At 48.4% G+C, this 23,040-nt stretch overlaps 1 protein-coding gene across 1 annotated transcript; it reads right to left on the bottom strand.

The window, feature by feature from the left end:
* Positions 1–1,190: 1,190 nt before the first annotated feature.
* Positions 1,191–21,683, bottom strand: LOC123097148 (uncharacterized). The gene is made up of 5 exons (XM_044518895.1): positions 21,418–21,683; positions 21,070–21,337; positions 20,351–20,983; positions 20,042–20,261; positions 1,191–1,291 (listed from the first exon to the last, which is right to left on the bottom strand). The coding sequence occupies exons 1-5, from the start codon at positions 21,681–21,683 to the stop codon at positions 1,191–1,193; spliced, it is 1,488 nt and encodes a 495-aa protein (XP_044374830.1).
* Between the last annotated feature and the right edge of the window lie 1,357 nt (positions 21,684–23,040).

Consider the following 23,040-nt stretch of genomic DNA (forward strand, 5'->3'; position numbering starts at 1 on the left):
AAAAAAGTTTATTTAGATGCCAAACTTCTCATTTTGGTGTATAAGACATGGAAAGTTTTGGAAAATTTTATAGTCAAATGGCATATTGTTTTAAAAAATTTAATAAAAATTAGTTTGTACACATGGAAAATTTAGAAGTTTCTTTCCATCATAATGCAAAAATTCAAGGCAAATTTTAGTAAAAAAATAGGCTCATGAAAACAAAAAACACAAAAAAGTCTGATGAAAACAAAATTTGCCAAGGGATGTTCAAAAATCAAATTGGCATGGTGTAGAAGGAAAAACTTTAGAATGGTTTGTTTCAACAAATGTGCTATTTTCCAAAACAAATTGACCATGGTGCAAAAAATAAATTTGCCATGGTATCAAAAATAAATTTGATATGCCTAAATATATAATTTTCGAAGGATTGTTCAATAAAATTGTGGTGATCCAAAAATACAATAATTGCAATGGTTCAAAAAGTAAATTTTCCATGGTTAAGGTTATTAAATTTGCCATGTTGCAAAATAAATTGCACGGTCCATAAAGTAAATTTGTCATGGTCTTTAAAAGTAAATTTGCCAAGGTCCCATGGCAAATGTAAGGTACATTTATCATCGTCGTAAAGTATAATTTACCATGGCCCTTAAAGTAAATTACCATGTTGCGGAAAAAATAGTGGCATGAAAGTGATTTCTATTTGCACGGTTTCGAGATGCACGAACAATGGCCGAGATGCGATTATTTTGTTTGCCAACATGAATTCTAGCTTCATTTTGCAATCTACTAGCTATGTTTGATGATGAAAATATGTTCATTGAAAAAACTGGTGAAACGAATCAAATGGATCAGCTGGTTGGGCGCCACTACGGCCAAACCAAACGGACAAATAGCAAACAAAATCCACGTCCGTTTGCATCGGCGTGTTGGAGTTGCCCTCACAGCTAGCTATGACCTGATCGTTTGCAAGCGCACTGGCCGACAAGACCCTTACAGGAGGGCACTCGCCAGAAATGCACTCCCCTTTTCGAAATCTAGGAACTACTGAACAGCAACAAAATGAACGCATGACCAGGCATTAAAATAAAACCAGTTTCCAGCCACTAAAAACACCAGTTGAAGGAAAAGTATGTCTCTTCCAACCCCAAAAACAACAAAACGATTGCACAACCAGCAGACTTCGTCGCGACCGGCAGCTGTATAATGTATCACTTCTTGTAGAATTCGCAGGTGACGGTACATTCTCTGACGAGGTTGCATTCGGCAACGGTGCACGAGTCTTTCAGATATCTGCTACCGTAGACCAACTCTGTTATGGCCCCGCTATCACTTCACTCGAATTCACCACGGGATACAGGATTTGAGAAGCAGAATTAGGGTTCTAGAGGAAGGAAATGGGGATAAGAGGAGGAGCCGCCGCCGTCCAGTGTCTAGTTTCTCCACACCCCGCACCCAAGGAGAGGGCGCAGTACTTAACCCTACTTGTTGGTGTTCCATTCTGGGCCTGTATAGCGCTTGTTGGGCTGGGCCTGGCGACGCGGTCGTTCCAGCCCAGTCGCCTTGGTCGTGGCGGTGTCATCCTGGTCTTCTGCTGCTGGGGCCTGAGGGCCATGGGCCGTAACATCCCTCCCTCCTTCAAACACAGCTTGTCCCCAAGCTGGAGCATTCGGGAAATGTTGCTGAAGCTTGATGCGGTCCTCCCAGGTTGCAAATTCCGCCGGTTGGTCCGTCCAGCGAACAAGGACCTGTGGGACTCCGGAATTGCCTCGCTGCACCATTCTACTGTCCAGAACCTCCTCGGGAACGGGGCTTGTCGCTGCTGCTGCTGGAAGTTGCTGGTGGACTTGCTCCGTTGGTGGAAGGGCTTGACGCAGCTGCGAGATGTGGAAGACCGGATGCACAGTGCTGGTCGGTGGAAGCTGGAGCTTGTATGCAACCGCACCAATGCGCTGCAACACCTTGTACGGCCCGAAGTACCGGAAAGATAGCTTCTGGTTGCTCCTTGTCGCCACCGAACGCTGGACATACGGTTGGAGCTTGAGGAAGACCCAATCGTCCACCGCGAACGTGCGATCTGAGCGACGCTTGTCCGCCGAGTCCTTCATTTGCTGGCGTGCGCGCAACAGGTGTTGCCGAATGAGCGCTACCATTTGCGCCCTGTCTTGGAGCCAGTCCGCCAGGTCCGGTGACGCGCACGCCACGGGGTCGATGATGCCGAAGTGTCTTGGCGCATGTCCGTAGAGGACCTCGAAGGGAGTGGTGCCCAGCGCGGAGTGCGGCGAGGTGTTGTACCAGAATTCCGCGAGAGGCAGCCAGGTGTACCACTTGGTTGGCGTAGCATTGACGAAGCAGCGCAGGAAGGTCTCCATGCATTGATTCACGCGCTCTGTCTGCCCGTCCGTCTGCGGGTGTCGTGCGGTACTCATGCGCAGCTTGGTATGAGTTAACCGGAACAGCTCCTTCCATAAGACGCTAGTGAAGATCGGGTCGCGATCCGATACGATCGACTCCGGCAGCCCATGCAATTTGTAGATGTTAGCCACGAAAGCTTGAGCAACTTGGAAGGCTGTGAATGGATGTGACATGGCGACGAAATGGGCGTACCGTGAAAATTTATCGACGACCACTAGAATGGAGTTGTATCCTGATGAACGAGGCAAACCCATCGACGAAGTCCAATGACACCATCTGCCAAGCTTGAGTGGGAACCGGCAGTGGCTCGAGGAGACCTGGGTATCGAACTCGCTCATGCTTCGCTTGTTTGCAGGTCTGGCATGCGTCCACGAAGAGCTTGATGTGGTGCTTGAGTCCCGTCCATGTAAACAGTCGCCGCACTCTGCGGTATGTGGCGTTGAACCCTGAGTGACCACCAATCGCTCCGGTGTGGAGAGCCTCGAGAATCTGCTTTTGTAACGCCACATTGTCGCCCAACCAAACTCGGCCGTGCTGCTTGATAACCCCCTGGCTGAGTTGAAAACCATCCTGCTCTCCTGGCACTGTGGCCCGCCGGGCGAGCAAATGTTGCGCTGCCGGGTCCTCAGCATAACCTTTTTGCACCTTCTCCAGCCAGGCCGGTACTACTGATGTAATAGTGGCGAGGTCCCCTTGAGGGACAGGCGGCCGGCGCGATAAGGCATCAGCGGCACGGTTATCCACTCCTTTTTTGTAGACGATGCGGTAGCGGAGCCCGAGCAGCTTGGCCATGATCTTCTGCTGCCATGGTGTCGCTAGTCGCTGGTCCTCCAAGTGAATGAGACTGTGCTGGTCTGTGTGTACTATGAATTTGTCATTCTGGAGATACGCACGCCAGTGGTCTACTGCCAAGAGAATGGCCAGGCCTTCCTTTTCATAGGTGGAGAGCATGCGATTGCGCGGTCCCAATGCGCGACTAAGGAAACCAATCGGGTGCTTCTCCTGTGAGAGGACTACGCCAATTCCTTGGTCGCAAGCATCAGTTTCCAGCTCGAATGTTTTAGTGAAATCCGGCAGGGCGAGCACCGGGGCTGTGACCAACGCCTGTTAGAGTTCTCTGAATGAGGCCTCTTCGAGTTGAGTCCATCTGAACACCACATTCTTCTTCAAGAGATCTGTGAGGGGGCGACTGATGATTGCAAATCCTCGGACAAACCTCCGATAATAGCCCGCAAGGCCCAAGAAACCGCGCACCTCTTTCACACACGTGGGTACTGGCCAAGTCTGAACCGCGCTGATGTTTCTGTTATCCGTCCACACACCTTCCCCGCTGATTTCATGTCCCAGGTATAAGAGCCTGGGGCGAGCAAAGAAGCATTTTCTTCGCTTGAGCTTGAACTGATGCTCTTGGAGACGCTGGAACACTTGTCGTAGCAGGGTCACATGTGTCTTCTTGTCTTTGCTGTGCACTAAGATATCATCGATGAACACGAGGACTCCATGGCGCAGTAAGGGTGACAGTACCGTGTGCATCCCGCCCTGAAAAGTAGTTGGCCTTCCCGTCAAGCCGTATGGCAGCACTTTGAACTCGAAATGACCATGATGTGTTTTGAAGGCTGTTTTGTGGGCATCTTCTGGTTTCATGCGAATCTGATGATAGCCAGAGCGCAAGTCGAGGGTAGTGAACCAGCACAACCCTGCCAGCTCGTCGAGAAGTTCCTCAATCACTGGTAAGGGAAGCCTATTCTTGATTGTGATTGCGTTGAGGTGCCGGTAATCAATGCAGAATCGCCAAGTCAAGTCCTTCTTCTGAACCAATAGGACCGGTGACGCAAACGGGCTGGAGCTTGGCTGAATTATTCCTTGAGCTAGCATCTCAGTGACTTGCCGTTCCACCTCATCTTTCTGGGCCGGGCTGTGCCGATAGGGTCGTATGTTGACTGGTCGAGCTCCCGGCACCAAGGGAATGGAATGATCAAACGAACGTTTTGGTGGCAGACCTTTGGGTTCCTCGAACAGTGCGGCATACTGTTCCAAGAGTTCAGCCACCTCCGGAGGAATTGGAGGATCGTTCGTGTCTTCTGCCACGGTACATAATTTGACCACTCTGGCCACCGCTGTCTGTTGCAGTAATTCGTGTAGTTCCGCTCCCGAGATCATTTGACACTGGGTGACATCTGCTCGAGCCCCACAGAGTTGCACTTCTCGTCCATCATGCTGAAACACCATGGTCTTCTCCAGCCAGTGTACCTTCATCGGGCTATGGTGAGCCAGCCAGTCAATTCCCAGAATTAAATCATAACTGCCCAGCGGAAGAACCCTGAGATTGGTGGTGAAATCGCCCCCCCTGCGAATTCCACTTGCACGCTGGGATCTCTTGGTCAGACTGCAGAATACCGCCATTTGCCACCCGCACAGATAGAGCACGTTGAGCGGGCTTAACTCCTTGGAGATGAGTGGCCAGAGCAGTGCTCACGAAGCTGTGGGATGAACCGGAGTCCACAAGCATGAGGACCTCCTTGCCTTGCACCCAGCCATGTAAGCGCATGGTCGTTGGCGCTTCAGCACCGTCTACTGCTGCTTGCGAGAGCACACAACAGTCAGCTTCACTTGGTGTGGACTCTGTGGATGGTGTCGGTTGTGCTGGCCCTTGCAACATCTCGATCAGCTCTTCCACTACATGAAGTTGCACAGTTGGCGCGCAACGATGCTCGCGGCTCCAGCGTTCGCCGCAAGTGAAACAGAGCCCTTTGGCGCGACGGTAGGCCCGAAGGGTCGCCAGCTTGTCGTCGTTCGGTGGAGTTCGAGTCGTCTCCGGTGGGCGTGACTCTGATGCAGTACCCCCTTGCCGAGCGGTTGCTGATGGTGGTGGGGGTAAGGGCAGGGCCATATGAGGGATTGCCCGGCCCCCTTGAGAGCTTGGCGGCAGCGCGGGGTGGCGCCTCTCGTCCCGCCGAAGAGCCTCCACCACTTCTTCCTGCAAACACGCGAGATCCACAGCAGTATCCAGAGTTTGGGGTCGATGTAAAACAACTGCAGCACGTATATCACGTTGCAATCCATCCATGAATTGGGTGACAAAAATGCAGGATCCCAAGAGCTATGATGAGCTAATAAGTTATGCATCAACTGAGTGAATTGCTCTGCGTATTCTGTGACAGTGCCCGTTTGTCGCAAGCGATTGAACTGGCGCAACAAATTCTGAAACTCTTCCCTACCAAACTGTGCACAAATAACAGATGCAAACTCCCCCCACTCCTAGTAATGCAAATGAGCTTGCGACGACTGCAGCCATGACAGTGCGCTGTCGGTGAAATACATCGCAGCACAACTAACCCATGTGTCCGCACTCAAGGTGCACACCCGAAAGTATGCCTCACATTTGAGACGCCAGGCACGCGGATTGGATCCATCGAACAATGGAAAATCAAACCGCGGCGGTGGTGGCAATCTAAAGTACCCACTATACCCAGCAAATGATTGCTCGCCATGGTGATAGAAGTCGGACGTACCAGTGGCCGGAGGTAATCGCGGGGTGCGGATCTCCCCTGACGATTTCCCCCGAAGATCAGTGAAAACGCAGTGGCCATCGGGCCCGTGACTGGTGTCACCACGAGCTAAGATGTCGATGGCGCGCAGATGAGGTGCGTCGGCCGTCGGTGGTGGCAATCGGGGCCGCGATCCTTCCGTGATGTGAGGGAGTAGCGGCGGAAGCTCGCTGAGCCGCGGAAAAGGAGGTGGTGGAGCGGTCGTCGTGGCCTTGTCCACCGGCGATGGGAGCGTGGCCTTGTCGATCCGAGTCCGCAAGTGACCCACCTCCGATCGGATCTCCTCCACGGACTGCTCGATCTGGGGCCGCCATCCTTGCAGCTCGTGGACGACGGGGTGGATGTCCTCGATCTTGGTGGTGAGGGCCGCGATTGCCGCGGTCAGATCCGCGATTGCCTTGGTGTGCTCCTCCATTGTCGTGGCCTTGCCCCTTCTTGTCTGGATGATGGATGGAAATCTCCCCGCCAGATTGGGGAGGGTGGAGAAAAAAATTTGGCTGGATCTAGTGGCTCTGAGTACCAATTGTTATGGCCCCGCTATCACTTCACTCGAATTCACCACGGGATACAAGATTTGAGTAGCAGAATTAGGGTTTTAGAGGAAGGAAATGGGGATAAGAGGAGGAGCCGCCGCCGTCCAGTGTCTAGTTTCTCCACACCCCGCACCCAGGGAGAGGGCGCAGTACTTAACCCTACTTGCTGGTGTTCCATTCTGGGCCTGTATAGCGCTTGTTGGGCTGGGCCTGGCGACGCGGTCGTTCCAGCCCACTAGTAGGAAAAGGGGCTTTTACCCCGGTTTGTAAGGGCCTTTTGTCCCGGTTTTCGAACCGGGACTAAAGGGTCGTTACTAAAGCCCTAACCCTTTAGTCACGGTTCTTAGACGAACCGGGACAGAAGGTCCTCCACGTGGCCGCTGCTGCCAGCCCAGGCAGGGGGGCCTTTGGTCCCGGTCGGTGCCACCAACCGGGACCAATAGGCAGGGCCTTTTGTCCCGGTTGGTGTCACCAACCGAGACCAATAGGCATCCACGCGTCAGCATTTCAGGGGCTGGGGTTTTTGTTTTTTTTTTGAAAGGGGGGGTGTTGGGGGGTTAATTTAGGTGTTTCATATATTGTGTTAGCTAGCTAATTAATAGAGAGAAGTGTCCTCTCTTATCTCCGTGCTTGGTCGACGCTACGTACTATATACGTATGGAGAGGACTAGACACGCTAGCTAGTAATCAAATGAAGGAAAGAGAAGATCGTCATGAACATATGCATACAAAGAGAAGTGATATCGACCACCTCTCCTTCTCCGAGAGATTGGTCGAACAACAAGTTCTCGTATATCTATCCGACACTACCGGCTACATATATACAATAATTATCTCTTACAATACAATCTCCTAATTAAATTGTAAGAACACAGGGTCCACATAGTATTCTCCGTTTTCAGCGATCACGTGGTCAAGGAAGAATGCCGCCAATTCCTCTTGAATTCCTCGCATACGATCTGGTGCTAGGAGTTCATCCCGCTTCCGAAACATCTAATTTGAAGAAGGGGGTCAATACATATATATATGGATAAATGAAACTCAACACAAATGATGGTAATAAAATAAAATTGTGAATATTATTGCTTACGCACTTCATATTGTTCTTCAGAGTAGCCCCGCTCACAGGTCGTGTAGCGGATGGACTCGCAAACGTAGTATCCAGAGTAATTATTCCCGGGTTCCTGCCACAACCACTTTACAAGAAATAGAGGTCAATCAAACTGATAAGCAAGCATGCTAAATGGTATTGATGAAACTAGCGCTTGAATCACTAGGAGATGCGCGGAACATGCTACTATAGTACTTACTTTCGGGTGTTTAAATTGCAGCTTCTTCGGCAGTCCCGGAGCTTTTGTGGTGAATTTTCTCCAAACCCTGCCAGACAAAGAAAACAATTACTTGATATCAGGAAATGAACAAAGTTGCTGATATGGTGGATAATGATCGATTTAACTTACTTCTCGAGCATTTGAGTCATGTTCGCATAGTCCTGGGGATCTTTTCGTCTCGAGTCTAAGACGGTTACTACTCCCTGCTCAAGCTTAATCTCTAGAAGAATATAGTGGAAGCTGCGCATTAATGCATAAGTCATCAATTACATTACCATAACCTGGACTAATAAGGAAACCGAATATGCACAAGACAGTAACACTCACTTGAAGTTGTAAGGAAAGAGTATTATATCTTTGTTTTGATTTAATACCAACGATTGTAGCAAGTTGGCCTCGGCTTCTTTGGGATGTTTTTCAATCGTATATGCATCTATGAGATTTGTGTTAATGAACCCAATATCACCGATTTGTATTTTCTTCAATTCGGCGATCTTCAATCTGCATAATATAGTGAGGATAATTATAAATACATGCAATGAAAGAGCTGACCTATATAGAGAGACTTAATGACAGAAGTAGTACTACTTACAGACAGTAGCAAGTGATCGTTGTTTTATCGAGGGCCTTTTGATTGTAAAACTGGAAGAAATCCTCAAATGGAACATTCAGCAGTTCAATTCCAACGAGGTCATGCTCCGGTTTAACTCTCAGCGTCAAAGTACTCGTCCCATCAGACTCTCTGCAGGTTTTCATGTACCAATCATGTAATCTTCGCATCATCGTTGTTAGAGATCTTTCATCTTTGACGAGAGGCTTCCCGTAATGGTATTTGTGTTCGTCCACCTCCATGATTTCATAATGTACATCGTCGGGCAGGTAATATCCAAGATTGCTATAACCGGGCACCATCCTCGGATCATTAGCGACGATGTCTTTTGACACCTTGAGCGGGGGGCACGACTGGTTCGCTTGTTCGCCGAGCTGGGCAATTTTTTTCCCAGCTCGTCGTTCTTTTAACCTTTGATCACTGACGGTACTTCCCGACCGCTCCGCTTCGGCATATGTTTTTGCAAGAATGCGCTCATAGTTGCCTCTCGGCGGAGACTTTGGTGGTTTTATCAGGGCAGCCAGAGTGCGCTTTGCTTTCACCGGATCTACCTTCTCCTCCGGAGGTGGATGTTTCTTTGCTTTCACCCCTTCAAAGAAGTTTGTCACTTCGGCTCGCACGATCTTCCTGGTTTCCTCCTTGGTCCTCTCGTATGGTAACTTCTCTGGAGTCTCCAGAGAAGGACCGAATCTGTATTGCCTCCCGCCTCTGGCAGCTGTACTGCTAGACGCCGACAGAGCAGATGGAGCGGCTGCGGCTGTCTTCTTTCCTTGCTTACGAGGCGGAGGAGAAGGACTACGACGCGCCGGAGCAGCCGCAGCGGTGGCGGGTCTCTTCCGCCCTTGCTGACGAGGCGGAGAAGGAGGAGGCTGGCTGCTCTGGCGCGCCGGCGCAGGCGGAGAAGGAGGCGGAGTGCCGCCACGCGCGGGAGAAGGAGGCTGAGTGCCCTGATCACTCGCCGGAGGAGGAGGCGGAGGAGGAGGCGGAGTGCCTCCACGCGCCGGAGAAGGAGGCTGAGTGCCCTGATCACTCGCCGGAGGAGGAGGCGGAGGAGGAGGCGGACTGCCCTTGCTCGCCGGAGCCGTCCAGTTCAGAAGGTTGATGAGCTCCTTCCGCCATAGGCAAGGAGTCTTCAGAGCTAAACCCAGCCGAGTCTCCCCTTCACCGGTAGGGTGGTCAAGCTGGAGGTCCTCAAATCCCTCCGTTATTTCATCCACCATCACCCTAGCATATCCTTCTAGAATCGGCCGGCAATGGTAGGTTGCGCCGGGTTCAGGAGGTATAACAGAGCCAACAGCCGGCTTGACTTTGAAGTTCTGCCATTGCGCCATAAGGTGGCAATGTTGAGACTCCGTGATAGCATCCATGGGGTAGCTAGCAGGAGCCGTCAAGACATGCTCCAGCTGAAGCAGCTCGGTGGAAGCCACGCTGCTTCTCCGCTGAGATGGCGGGGTAGTTTCGGCATGTCGATTGCTGTCTCGTTCCTCTAGCGCTTGAACCCTTTCGTGCAGCTTCTGAATTTGGGTCTGCTCCATTTTTTTCCTCCTCTCCTGGCTTTTGTAACCGCCTGCGTCCGGAAAACCAGCCTTCCACGGAACGGAGCCTGGCGTGCCTCGTGTCCGTCCAGGGTGCTCAGGATTCCCGAGGGCCATTGTGAGCTCATCGTTCTCTCTGTCTGGAACGAACGTCCCTTCCTGCGCTGCATCGATATATTGCTGAATCTTCTTGATTGGTATTCTCAAAAGCTCGTTCGTCCAAACGCACCTCCCTGATACAGGGTCCAAGGTTTCGCCAGCCCCGAAGAACCAAGTCCGGCAACGGTTTGTCCAGTTCATTGTCTGTGGTTCAATCCCTTTTTCAAGCAGATCATTCTCAGCCTTGGCCCACTTAGGCCGGGCTTTGAGGTAGCCACCTGACCCCGTGCGATGGTGAAGCTTCTTCTTCGCAGCATTCTTCTTGTTTGTCGCTGACATCTTCTTACTCTTTTCCGATGTCTTGTGGGCCACAAATGCGGGCCAGTGATCTCTGATCTTCTCATACCGGCCGATGAATTCTGGTGTCTCTTCTTTGTCGACAAACGTTTTCAGCTCATTCTTCCACCTCCTGAATAGGTCTGCCATCTTCTTAAGAGCATGAGACTTGATTAATTGCTCTTTAACTAGCTTCTCCGGATCCTCCTCTGCGGTAGGGTGAAATTTGCCTTCAGCTCAGTCCAAAGATCATCTTTTTGCATATCATTGACATAAGACACCTCAGGGTCTTCCTTCTTAGGCTTATACCATTGGTGGATGCTGATCGGGATCTTGTCCCTAACTAGAACCCCGCACTGAGCAGCAAATGCATCCTTTGTCCGGATGGGTTCAATCGGTTGGCCGTCGCGCGCGATTGCTGTGATCTCAAACCTTTCATCCGAGCGCAACTTTCTCTTCGGGCCTCGTCTCTTTACCGCAGTTGTGCTCGATCCGGAGGGCTAGAAAAAAGAAGAAAGACGAGTGTTAATTAATATGTGTACATACCAAAACAATGAATGCATCAATTAGCTAGTCAACACAGGCTTAACTAATATATTTACCTGGCCGGACTCTGTTCGGTCACCGGAGCCGTCACCACGGGCTCCTTCTTGCACCAGCATTGGGTCACCGGAGCCATCATAATCATGTCTTTCCTCCTCCACTCTTCGATCACTGTAGCCTGCTTCTTCACCCTGTTCTTCCAGACCATCATTGTCGTTAAGATATGACAAGATATCACCTCCGGCTAAGATTATGTCCCCCAACACCTCTTATGCTTGCTCGTCTCGTCCGTGCTCCATTGTTTCTGCAAATGTTACAACATGGCAATTATTACACAAACATGACAGTAGGTGGTTAGTGCAAACGTAGACCTAACTTATTCCGGGTTTGGGGTGGCCTCAGCAACGCTTCAAGGGTAGGGGCGCGGCGGGAGGGGGTAGGAGACCGACATCGTTTTTTCTACGGTTTGGGTGTGATCGAGAGTTTTGGTCGAGCGAGAGGGCCGGGGGGTGCTCCCGTGGTATAAGTTATCACGGTCGAGAGGGGGTATAAATATTGACCGTCCATCATGTCGAAGTTATCTGGGAGGGAGTTATATATATCGACAACGACGACATACATACATGGGAAAATAATGTTATCGGGGAGGGGGTATATCGACCCCCCCCCCCACGTGTTGAAGTTATCAGGAGGGGGTTATATCGACAACGACAATGAACGTACATGGGAAAATAATATTATCGAGGAGGGGGTATATCGACCCCCCCTCGTGTTGAAGTTATCGGGAGAGGGGTATATCGACGACGACAGACCCGATAAAACATAAGAAAACGAAGAAGAAACAAAAAGAGGAGAAGAAGAAAAGAAATAGAGGAGAAGATCGAAGAAAAAAAAGAAGAAAAAAAAGAGGAGAAGAAGAAAGGAATAGAAGAGAAGAAGAAAAATAGAAAAAAAAATTTCCTCTTCTTATTTATTTCTCCTCTTCTTCCTCTCCTCTTCTTCTCCTTTCTTCCTCTTCTTATTTTCCTTTTTCCTCTCATTCATAAAAAAATGTTAAAATAGAAAATTTCAAAAAAATAAAGGTTTTGCCTAATGCATTGTTCATATGAATATACAAACATTTGCATATTCTACAATAATTAATATCACCAAAAAAATCTATGAACAGAAAAAAATCCTAACTTTTCTAAAAATCTATCTTTTGCATATATACATGAACATATATATACACAGAGAACATATATACATACATATACACAGAGAAAATGCAAAAAAAAGATCTAAAAAAAGGACATATAAACAGATATACACACATACATATACTCATACATATACATATAATTAAGCATATAAATGTGCAGAAAAAACATGGAGGAATTAGGGGGCAGTGCCGGCCCTGACCAAGGCGACGGCGGCGTGGTCGGGGCAGGGGCAGAGGCGTCGGCGGCGAAGGGCGGGGCAGGGCGACGGCGACGACGGGGACGGGCCGGGGCGGCGCGCGTCGGGGCAGGTGCGCGGCTGACGGCGAGGGAGCGGGCAACGGCGACGGCGACGACGGGCACGGGCGACGGCGACGGCGACGGCGGCAGGCGGCGTCGGGGCAGCCTGGCGGCGTCGGGGCGGCGGGCGGCGTCGGCGTCGTCGGGGCGGCAACTACTAGGTAACTCTGAAAATTTCCTAAGTGTGAACTTATATAGCAAAGCCTTTAGTCCCGGTTCGTGGCACCAACCGGGACTAAAGGTAGGCATTAGTCCCGGTTGGTGCCACCAACCGGGACCAAAGGCCGCCGCTTCCCGCCCTTTGCGCTGCTGAAAAGAGGGTTTTGGTCCCGGTTGGTGGCACCAACCGGGACTAAAGGGGGGCATTGGTCCCGGTTGGTGCCACGAACCGGTACTAGTGCACCCCTTTAGTCCCGGTTGGTGGCATCAACCGGGACCAAAGGCCTCTTGCTGCCCGCGTCGCGGCCAAAAGTATAGTCCCACCTCGCTAGTTGAGAAGGGCTCGGAGTGGTTTATAAGCCCCGCTACGGCTGCTGTCTCGAACTCCTCTCTATAGCAGGCTTCTGGGCCTAACTTTGGCGCGCTGCCCGTTGAGCCCTCTAGCCCTTCTGGGCCTGTATTTGCAAACCCGAGGGTTGGAGGGCCCAGCGAATAGCGCCCCAACAATTTTTTTTTGCTGTATTTAGTTTTTTTTGCTTTATTTATTTTGTTTTGTTTCTACTTACAACACAAAACTTATTTATTTTATTTTATTTTGTTTCTAATTACTTATTTATTTTACTTTATGATAATTCTTTTTGCTATTAAAGTTTCTATCAAAAAAAGTTCTTTATGAAAATTCTTTTTGCTGTATTTAGTTTTTTTGTTTTCTTTTTTGCTTTATTTATTTTGTTTTGTTTCTACTTACAACAAAAAACTTATTTATTTTATTTTATTTTGTTTCTAATTACTTATTTATTTTACTTTATGATAATTCTTTTTGCTATTAAAGTTTCAATCAAAAAAAGTTCTTTAAGAAAATCCTTTTTGCTTTTAATGATTTTGAACAGAAAATACTTCGATAATTTTAGTTGCATCAATTTTATATGATTTTAGTTTCAATAATACTAGAGGTTTCTTATAATGTTTTGAACAGAAAATACTTTGTTAATTTTAGTTTCATAAATTTTATTAAAGTTTATTTTATTTTGTCGGAACACAAGAAGTCTGGAGTTGTAATAAGTTATTAAAAATAAAAAAGAGGCGCAATGCTCGTTGATTTGCTTCAAGCCTTTCGGAATAGTGTAGACTGCACTGCACATACCTCCATGCAGTCTACCTTATTCCTCAAGGCTTGAAGCTAAGCAACGTGAGCATTGCGCCTCTTCTTCATCGTCTCTGCACTCAGGGCTTATAAACCGCTCCTAGTGCCTCTCAGCTAGCGAGGTGGGACTAAAAAACTGCTTAGTAAGAAACTCTAGTACCGGTTCGTGCCACGAACCGGTACTAAAGGTGCTCGTGGGGCCACAGCCTCATTAGTACCGGTTTGTGGCACCAACCGGGACCAAAGGGTGGAATTGGTCCCGGTTCGTGCCACCAACCGGGACCAATGGCCTTGCACAACAGCGTGGTGGTGAGTTTAGTCACACCTCGCTAGCTGAGAGAGAGCCGCACCTGTTTATAAGGTGCGGTGCGCCTGAGCTGTCGAGCTCCTCTCTAAAGCAGGCTTACGGGCCTAACCTCTCTGTACATGCCTGTGGGCCTACTGGGCCTTCTGCGGGCCTGAATCCTGGCCCATGGATGGGTTTCTAATCGTATTCAGGTCGTGGTGACCCAGTAGGTGGCATAATTTTTAATTTTTGGCCTGTTATTTTTCATGCATTTACTAATTATTTTGAGCTATAAGACCCTAAAATTGAAAAGCATTTCAAATGAACTCTGAAAAGGTTGAAATTTGGCATGGTATCATCATTTCATCCACATAGCATGTGCAAGAAAGTTGAGAGGGTTACGACAAAAACTAGATGCACTTCGTGTACAAAACGGACAATGGTATCATACTCGTCTGTTACAAAGTTGGCATGGTATCATCATAATAGTTGCGGGAGAAAGTCTTCACTTTTTCTTCGCTTGTGTCATTTGCTTATTGCGCCGTAACCATGGATAATCTTCATCGTTTATCAGGATGCTTGGGTCAGCCTTGACTTTGAAGGGAGGAATTTCATGAAACTTTTCATAATCTTCAGACATGTCTGTCTTGCCCTCCACTCCCACAATGTCCCTTTTTCCTGAAAGAACTATGTGGCGCTTTGGCTCATCGTATGATGTATTCGCTTCCTTATCTTTTCTTTTTCTCGGTCTGGTAGACATGTCCTTCACATAGATAACCTGTGCCACATCATTGGCTAGGACGAACGGTTCCTCAGTGTACCCAAGATTGTTCAGATCCACTGTTGTCATTCCGTACTGTGGGTCTACCTGTACCCCGCCTCCTGACAGATTGACCCATTTGCACTTAAACAAAGGGACCTTTAAAATCATGTCCGTAGTCAAGTTCCCATATGTCCATTATGTATCCATAATATGTGTCCTTTCCCCTCTCGGTTGCTGCATCAAAGCGGACACCGCTGTTTTGGTTGGTGCTCTTTTGATCTTGGGCGATCGTGTAAAATGTATTCCCATTTATCTCATATCCTTTGTAAGTCAATACAGTCGAAGATGGTCCCCTGGACAACTAGTACAACTCATCACAAACAATGGTGTCACCTCTGAGACGTGTTCCCAACCAACTGCTGAAAGTCTTGATGTGTTCACATGTAATCCAGTCGTCACACTGCTCCGGGTGTTTGGAGCGCAGACTGTTCTTGTGTTCATCGACATACGGGGTCACCAAGGTAGAGTTTTGTAGAACTGTGTAGTGTGCTCGAGACCAAGAATATCCGTCCCTGCATATTATTGAGTCCCCTCCAAGCGTGCCTTTTCCAGTCAGTCTCCCCTCATACCGCGATTTAGGGAGACCTATCTTCTTAAGGCCAGGAATGAAGTCAACACAAAACCCAATGACATCCTATGTTTGATGGCCCATGGAGATGCTTCCTTCTGGCCTAGCGCGGTTACAGACATATTTCTTTAGGACTCCCATGAACCTCTCAAAGGGGAACATATTGTGTAGAAATACGGGCCCCAAAATGACAATCTCGTCGACTAGATGAACTAGGACGTGCGTCATGATATTGAAGAAGGATGGTGGGAACACCAGCTCGAAACTGACAAGACATTGCGCCACATCACTCCTTAGCCTTGGTATGATTTATGGATCGATCACCTTCTGAGAGATTGCATTGAGGAATGCACATAGCTTCACAATGGCTAATCGGACGTTTTCCGGTAGAAGCCCCCTCAATGCAACCGGAAGCAGTTGCGTCATAATCACGTGGCAGTCATGAGACTTTAGGTTCTGGAACTTTTTCTCTGGCAAATTTATTATTCCCTTTATATTCGACGAGAAGCCAATCGGGACCTTCATACTGAGCAGGCATTCAAAGAAGATTTATTTCTCTTCTTTCGTAAGTGCGTAGCTGGCAGGGCCTTCATACTGCTTCGGAGGCATGCCGTCTTTTTCGTGCAAACGTTGCAGGTCCTCCCGTGCCTCAGGTGTATCTTTTGTCTTCCCATACACGCCCAAGAAGCCTAGCAGGTTCACGCAAAGGTTCTTCGTCACGTGCATCACGTCGATTGAAGAGCGGACCTCTAGCTCTTTCCAGTAGGGTAGGTCCCAAAATATAGATTTCTTCTTCCACATGGGTGCGTGTCCCTCAGCGTCATTCGGAACAGCTAGTCCGTCGGGACCCTTTCCAAAGATTACGTGTAAATCATTGACCATAGCAAGTACGTGATCACCGGTACGCATGGCGGGCTTCTTCCGGTGATCTGCCTCGCCTTTGAAATGCTTGCCTTTCTTTCGACATTGATGGTTGGTCGGAAGAAATCGACGATGGCCCAGGTACACATTCTTCCTGCATTTGTCCAGGTATATACTTTCAGTGTCATCTAAACAGTGCGTGCATGCGTGGTATCCCTTGTTTGTCTGTCCTGAAAGGTTACTGAGAGCGGGCCAATCGTTGATGGTTACAAACAGCAACGCGTGCAGGTTAAATTCCTCCTGTTTGTGCTCATCCCACGTACGTACACCGTTTCCATTCCACAGCTGTAAAAGTTCTTCAACTAATGGCCTTAGGTACACATCAATGTCGTTGTCGGGTTGCTTAGGGCCTTGGATGAGAATTGGCATCATAATGAACTTCCGCTTCATGTACATCCAAGGAGGAAGGTTATACATACATAGAGTCACGGGCCAGGTGCTGTGATTGCTGCTCTGCTCCCCGAAAGGATTAATGCCATCCGCGCTTAAACCAAACCATACGTTCCTTGGGTCAGCTGCAAACTCAGCCCAGTACTTTCTCTCGATTTTTCTCCACTGCGACCCGTCAGTGGGTGCTCTCAACTTCCCGTCTTTCTTACGGTCCTCACTGTGCCATCGCATCAACTTGGCATGCTCTTCGTTTCTGAACAGACGTTTCAACCGTCGAATTATAGGAGCATACCACATCACCTTCGCAGGAACCCTCTTCCTGGGGGGCTCGCCATCAACATCACCAGGGTCATCTCGTCTGATCTTATACCGCAATGCACCGCATACCGGGCATGCGTTCAGATCCTTGTACGCACCGCGGTAGAGGATGCAGTCATTAGGGCATGCATGTATCTTCTGCACCTCCAATCCTAGAGGGCATACGACCTTCTTTGCTGCATATGTACTGTCGGGCAATTCGTTATCCTTTGGAAGCTTCTTCTTCAATATTTTCAATAGCTTCTCAAATCCTTTGTCAGGCACAGCATTCTCTGCCTTCCACTGCAGCAATTCCAGTACGGTACCGAGCTTTGTGTTGCCATCTTCGCAATTGGGGTACAACCCATTTTTGTGATCCTCTAACATGCGATCGAACTTCAGCTTCTCCTTTTGACTTTCGCATTGCGTCCTTGCATCGACAATGACCCGGCGGAGATCATCATCATCGGGCACTGGTTCCTCTTGATCTTCAGCAGCTTCCCCCCTTGCAGCATCATTGGGCACATCGTCTGGTTCCTCTTGATCTTCAGCAGCTTCCCCCGTTGCAGCATCACCGTATTCAGGGGGCACATAGTTGTCATCGTCCTCTTCTTCTTCGTCGTCTTCCATCATAACCCCTATTTCTCTGTGCCTCGTCCAAACATTATAGTGTGGCATGAAACCCTTGTAAAGCAGGTGGGTGTGAAGGATTTTTCGGTCAGAGTAAGACTTCGTATTCCCACATATAGGGCATGGACAACACATAAAACCATTCTGCTTGTTTGCCTCAGCCACTTCAAGAAAATCATGCACGCCCTTAATGTATTCGGAGGTGTGTCTATCACCGTACATCCATTGTCGGTTCATCTGCGTGCATTATATATAATTAAGTGTGTCAAAAACCATTACAGAACATCATGAATAGATAATTAAGTGACCAAATTAATAGAAGTTCATCATCACATTAAAACCAAAGTACATACATAGTTCTCATCTAACAACATAAATATAGCTCTCCAGAGCATCTAATTAATTAAACCATACATTGAAACTATGTAAAATATTTTAATGCGAAAATAAATGCGATCATAATCGCAACCAAGGTAACAATTGATCCAACGGCATAATGATACCAAGCCTCGGTATGAATGGCATATTTTCTAATCTTTCTAATCCTCAAGCGCATTGCATCCATCTTGATCTTGTGATCATCGACGACATCCGCAACATGCAACTCCAATATCATCTTCTCCTCCTCAATTTTTTTTATTTTTTCCTTCAAGTAATTGTTTTCTTCTTCAACTAAATTTAACCTCTCGACAATAGGGTCGGTTAGAATTTCCGGTTCAACCACCTCCTAGATAAATAAAATCTATGTCACGTTGGTCGGTATATTTATCATAAACAATAAATGAACCAAATAATTATAAAAAGATAATATATACCACATCCGAATCATAAACAGGACGAGGGCCGACGGGGGCGGATACCAAAACCATCGCACTATGTAATAAGAAGGAATAATAAAATGAATAAAATTAGACAAGTAACTATCTAAAGTAAGAATTTTTTCCTTTCAGAAAGAAGATAAGAACAAGAGGCTCACCATGGTGGTGCTGGCGACGAGATCGGCGCAGGCGATCGACGGCGGTGAAGACGGGGACGGGACGTGACGGGCCGCTAAACCTAGACAAATCTCGGGGAAAATGGAGCTCGGAGGTCGAGTTTCGAGAGAAGAAAGATTAACTAGTGTGGCTCAGACATTTCATCGAACACCTCATGTGCATAGGAGGTGAGCTAGAGCACCCAAATGCCCTCCCCTCGCCGGCCAGAAAAAACAGAGCACTGTGCAGTGCTCTGCTGTGGCGATGGGGTATATATAGGGAACTCTTTGGTCCCGGTTCGTGGTACCAACCGGGACCAAAGGCCAGGTCCCGGTTGGTGCCACGAACCGGGACCAATGGCCCCTTTAGTCCCGGTTGGTGGCACCAACCGGGACCAAAGGCCTTGTGTTGCCCCGCGTGAAAAGTTTAGTCCCACCTCGCTAGTTGAGAGGGCTCGAGAGTGGTTTATAAGCGCTGTTGCGCCCACCCTCTCGAGCTCCTCTCAACTGCAGGCTTTCGGGCCTAACCGTTCTCTTTGCCTGTGGGGCCTACTGGGCCTTCTGCGGGCCTGAATCCTGGCCCACGGATGGGTTTCAAGTCGTATTCAGGCCGTGGTGGCCCAGTAGGTGGCATAAATTTTTTCTCTGTTTTTTGTTTTCTCTTTTGCTTTATTTGTTTTGTTTTGTTTCTACTTACAACAAAAAACGTATTTATTTTATTTCTAATTACTTCTGTATTTTACTTTAATTATTTTATTTTTATTTATTTTACTGCTGCTAGTTTTATTTATTTTACTGCTGCTATTTTTATTTAATTTATTAAGGTTTATTTATTTTAGTTACTATAGTTTATTTTATTTTATTTTATTAAGGTTTATTTATTTTTATTTACTATAAAAAAAATGAACATAGATGCGCTTATAGAGAAAATTCAACCTAAATTCATAATAAATTTCTATGAAATTCAAAGAAATTTACTGTAAATTTAGGTCAAATTCCCTGTATAAGGGCATCTATTTTCACTTTGAGAGGAGCTCAACAAGGCAGAGAGGGACGGGGTTTACAAACTGGTGTGAGCGCCCTTCGGTTGACGAGGTGGGACTAAACACTGGCCGCAACTAGGACCAGCCCTTTAGTCCCGGTTTGTGGTATGAACCGGGACTAAAGGGTGGTGGGCCAGGAGCGCGGCCCATTGTGGGACGAACCGGGACCAATGCCCCCACGAGGCCCGGCAGGCCCCTGGCCGCACGAACCGGGACCAATGCTCACATTAGTCCCGGTTCGTGACTGAACCGGGACTAATGTGAATATTGCCCTGTGACCAAAGCCCAGTTTTCTACTAGTGGCCCAGTCGCCTTGGTCGTGGCGGTGTCATCCTGGTCTTCTGCTGCTGGGGCCTGAGGGCCATGGGCCGTAACAAACTCATGACGACATCCTGCTGGAATGATACCTTATCCTTGATCTTGCTCTTGACAGTGGCAATGGTGTCGACTCTCGCAACCTCCACGGTTATGGTCTTACCCTTGGGGATCCTAGCGAATATCTGTATCTTCTTCTGGGAGAAATGTTCCTCCAGCCTGTCGATGAATACGCCGGTGAGCACCGACTTCGAAGTAAGCACGGCTCGCAGCAGCGCAATTGCCTGCAAGACGACCCAAATTATTGACAAAAGGCCCAGCAAACTGAATTGCTAATTGTTAGTTCAGCAGTAGTTCACAAGCTAGACTGTACCTCCGGCTTCCCGATGGTAATGTCCATCTCCAGCACCATAGCCTTGTTTCTCCCACACCAATGCTTCATCAGAGACACGGCAGAGGCCTGATGTATAAGTAGAGCATCGCCTACGACATACTTCCGGTCCTCCACAAGCTCAGGATGGCAGCAAAAACGTGTGTGCTCTGGCACCGTGTCCTTCCGACACTGGCAATCTAGCGGCCGACACGTGACGTTTCTGAGAATGTTGAACGGTCTAAGGCTTGGATCCAGCAAATTCATCTTGGGGATGATACCTGTTAAGCACCCAGCGTCGTCGAGATCGATGGCGTTGCGGTAAAGACTGCCCAAGAACCTGCCAAGATGGCAAGTGCCGACTCCCGTGTGCTTGATCACACAACTCACTGGGTAAGTCAAGAAACCGAGGAGCAGGTCCACGAACCCATGGTTGCATTCAGCATACACGACCTTCTTCTCACTGGTGTCGTAGAAGATCTTGGTCTTGCTTTCTGGTGAAGAACCTGCAGAATCTTGATCGGACGGTAGAATTTTCTGACAGATGATCGGTTTCAAATTATCAGTCCTCTTTGATAGGAATGCATCAGTGAGTACGGTATCTGAAGAAAGGGAGGCCTTCAGCATGAATAAAACCTAAATCAAAAGCAAGTCCAAAGTATTAGAAAATAAATGACTCTACTACAATCCTAACAATGGCAAGTGCCGAGTGATCATCTTACCCTCTGCCAGCCGACGCTAGCTAGGACCACCTCAAAGTCATGGCCGATCCCATCAGAATCGAACGCTTGAGCCAGTGAATGCATGCTGCTGGTGGATGCCGGCTTGATTGTCATGTCATCACTGATCACAAACCGTTCTTTGCCACTTACAAACGTCTCTCTGATGCCTGCTTGGTTGTAGACATGCAGGAGTCTGGCCATGGCTACGCAACATTTGGAGCCCTTGATAAAGACTTCGTTGCAGTAACTGTTAGCTGACTTACAGAGCCTGACAATGAGATTTAGTCAAGTACAGTTAAAATCAAGAAGAATAACTGAAAGCGTACTTAGACAAACATTGAAACATACTTGAACTCATCGGAATGAGCAGGGGTGAGAAGCATGCCATGGCAGGCCTCAACCTTCAGCAGCCTACTGTTCCTGAGGCGCTCTACGCTGTCGCAGAGGTTGGAGAGGCATCCTGGCGATGGCGCGCCTGCTGAGCAGGACTGGATGGCGGCGAGGGGAAACGTGAGGAAGCTAAGGAGCACGTCGACGAAGTCGGAGCCGGCGTCGGCGAACAACACACTGTAGCAGGACCTGTCCACGGCGAGCTTGACGTTGATGGCGGCCATAGTTCAGGTGGAGTCCAAGGGGCGAGGTGAGGATATTCCGGTGGCCTACTGCGGCTTGTTTTTAAAACCGAGGAGGAGGAAAATCTCGCACGCACGCACGCATGGGGAACTGATCAACAAGTGATTAAAGTGCCTTGGGAATATGGAGAGGCAGTAATTCACGGTGGTCGTCGAATCAGATGAGGCCAAAGCTTTAAAATGCGAACAAATCGACCGTTGTACACACTTGGCTCTAGCGTCCTAACCGTCTCGCGGCACGGTCTCGCCACACTTATTTCCTTCTTTCGATCCATTTGATGGAGTATATGCACGTGTCGGTCAGCCATTGTCATGGGATGTACCACAAACTTCACAATGTTTGTAGCACAAAGATGCGATGGAACTTGGTGCCATGAGGCTGGTCATAGTGGGGAGTAACATATATTAGTATCATGCATATGATACTAGTGTATGATACTACCTCCATAATGCATAGTAACATAAAGTAGTATCATAGATGATCATATTTATTGACATGCATGACACAAAGTAGCATAGCATTTAACATGATATGGTATCTACCTATGTTACTCTAATCCTCTCTCTCCTCTTTAATTATGTGCCACATAAGCATGTTTACTAGTCCCAAGTGCATGTTACAGGTTATGTTACCTCCACTATGGCCAGCCTGAGGCCACAATGCAGTACAATATGTCTCAGCTTTTTTTAGAGAAAAGACTAGGCCGCGCCGGAGAAAGGCCCAAACCAAGTCCGAGTTTGAATTAACAAAGTCATCAACCGGTCAAAATTACAAGGGCAGTGACATTACAATAGTAAGAAAGGGAGAAAACGGCGCAAGATACAAGGTGTTGGGTCAGCTTACAACTAAACGGCAAGACAAGCAGAACAAGAAAATAGAGGAAGGAGTCGCCAACATCGGAGGGCAGCCTCAAAGCCCACTCCACGAAGATCAAAGCACGATCGCCATGCCATCCATCGACCATTGAAGAGGGCCACTACCCTCTTGCCCTGGCTCGAAGGGCGCCGAACTGTCGGAAGGCAAAGCACTCACCACGAGCTTGGATGAGCAACGGCGACCGAGTTGGCAAAGTGGAGGAGACCGGAGCGCCGCAAGCATATGCATAGCCTTCCACAACCTCTCGGACCACCACAGCCAGACCGCACAAGCGCAAGCAGAAACGCGTCACTGTACGACAAAGATCGGCATAGAAGATCATATTGCCGACGAAGACGAAGAAGAGCATGAAACGCCATTAGTCGTCCCAATCCCTGCAACAGAGTGCCCACCTCACACCTGCGTCCCCTAGATGATGCCTCCAAGAAGGGTAGCGACGAGGCAACGACGCCGCCGTCCAAA

This window comes from Triticum aestivum, chromosome 4D (genome assembly GCF_018294505.1).
Source record: "Triticum aestivum cultivar Chinese Spring chromosome 4D, IWGSC CS RefSeq v2.1, whole genome shotgun sequence".
In the NCBI taxonomy this organism is placed as follows: domain Eukaryota; kingdom Viridiplantae; phylum Streptophyta; class Magnoliopsida; order Poales; family Poaceae; genus Triticum; species Triticum aestivum.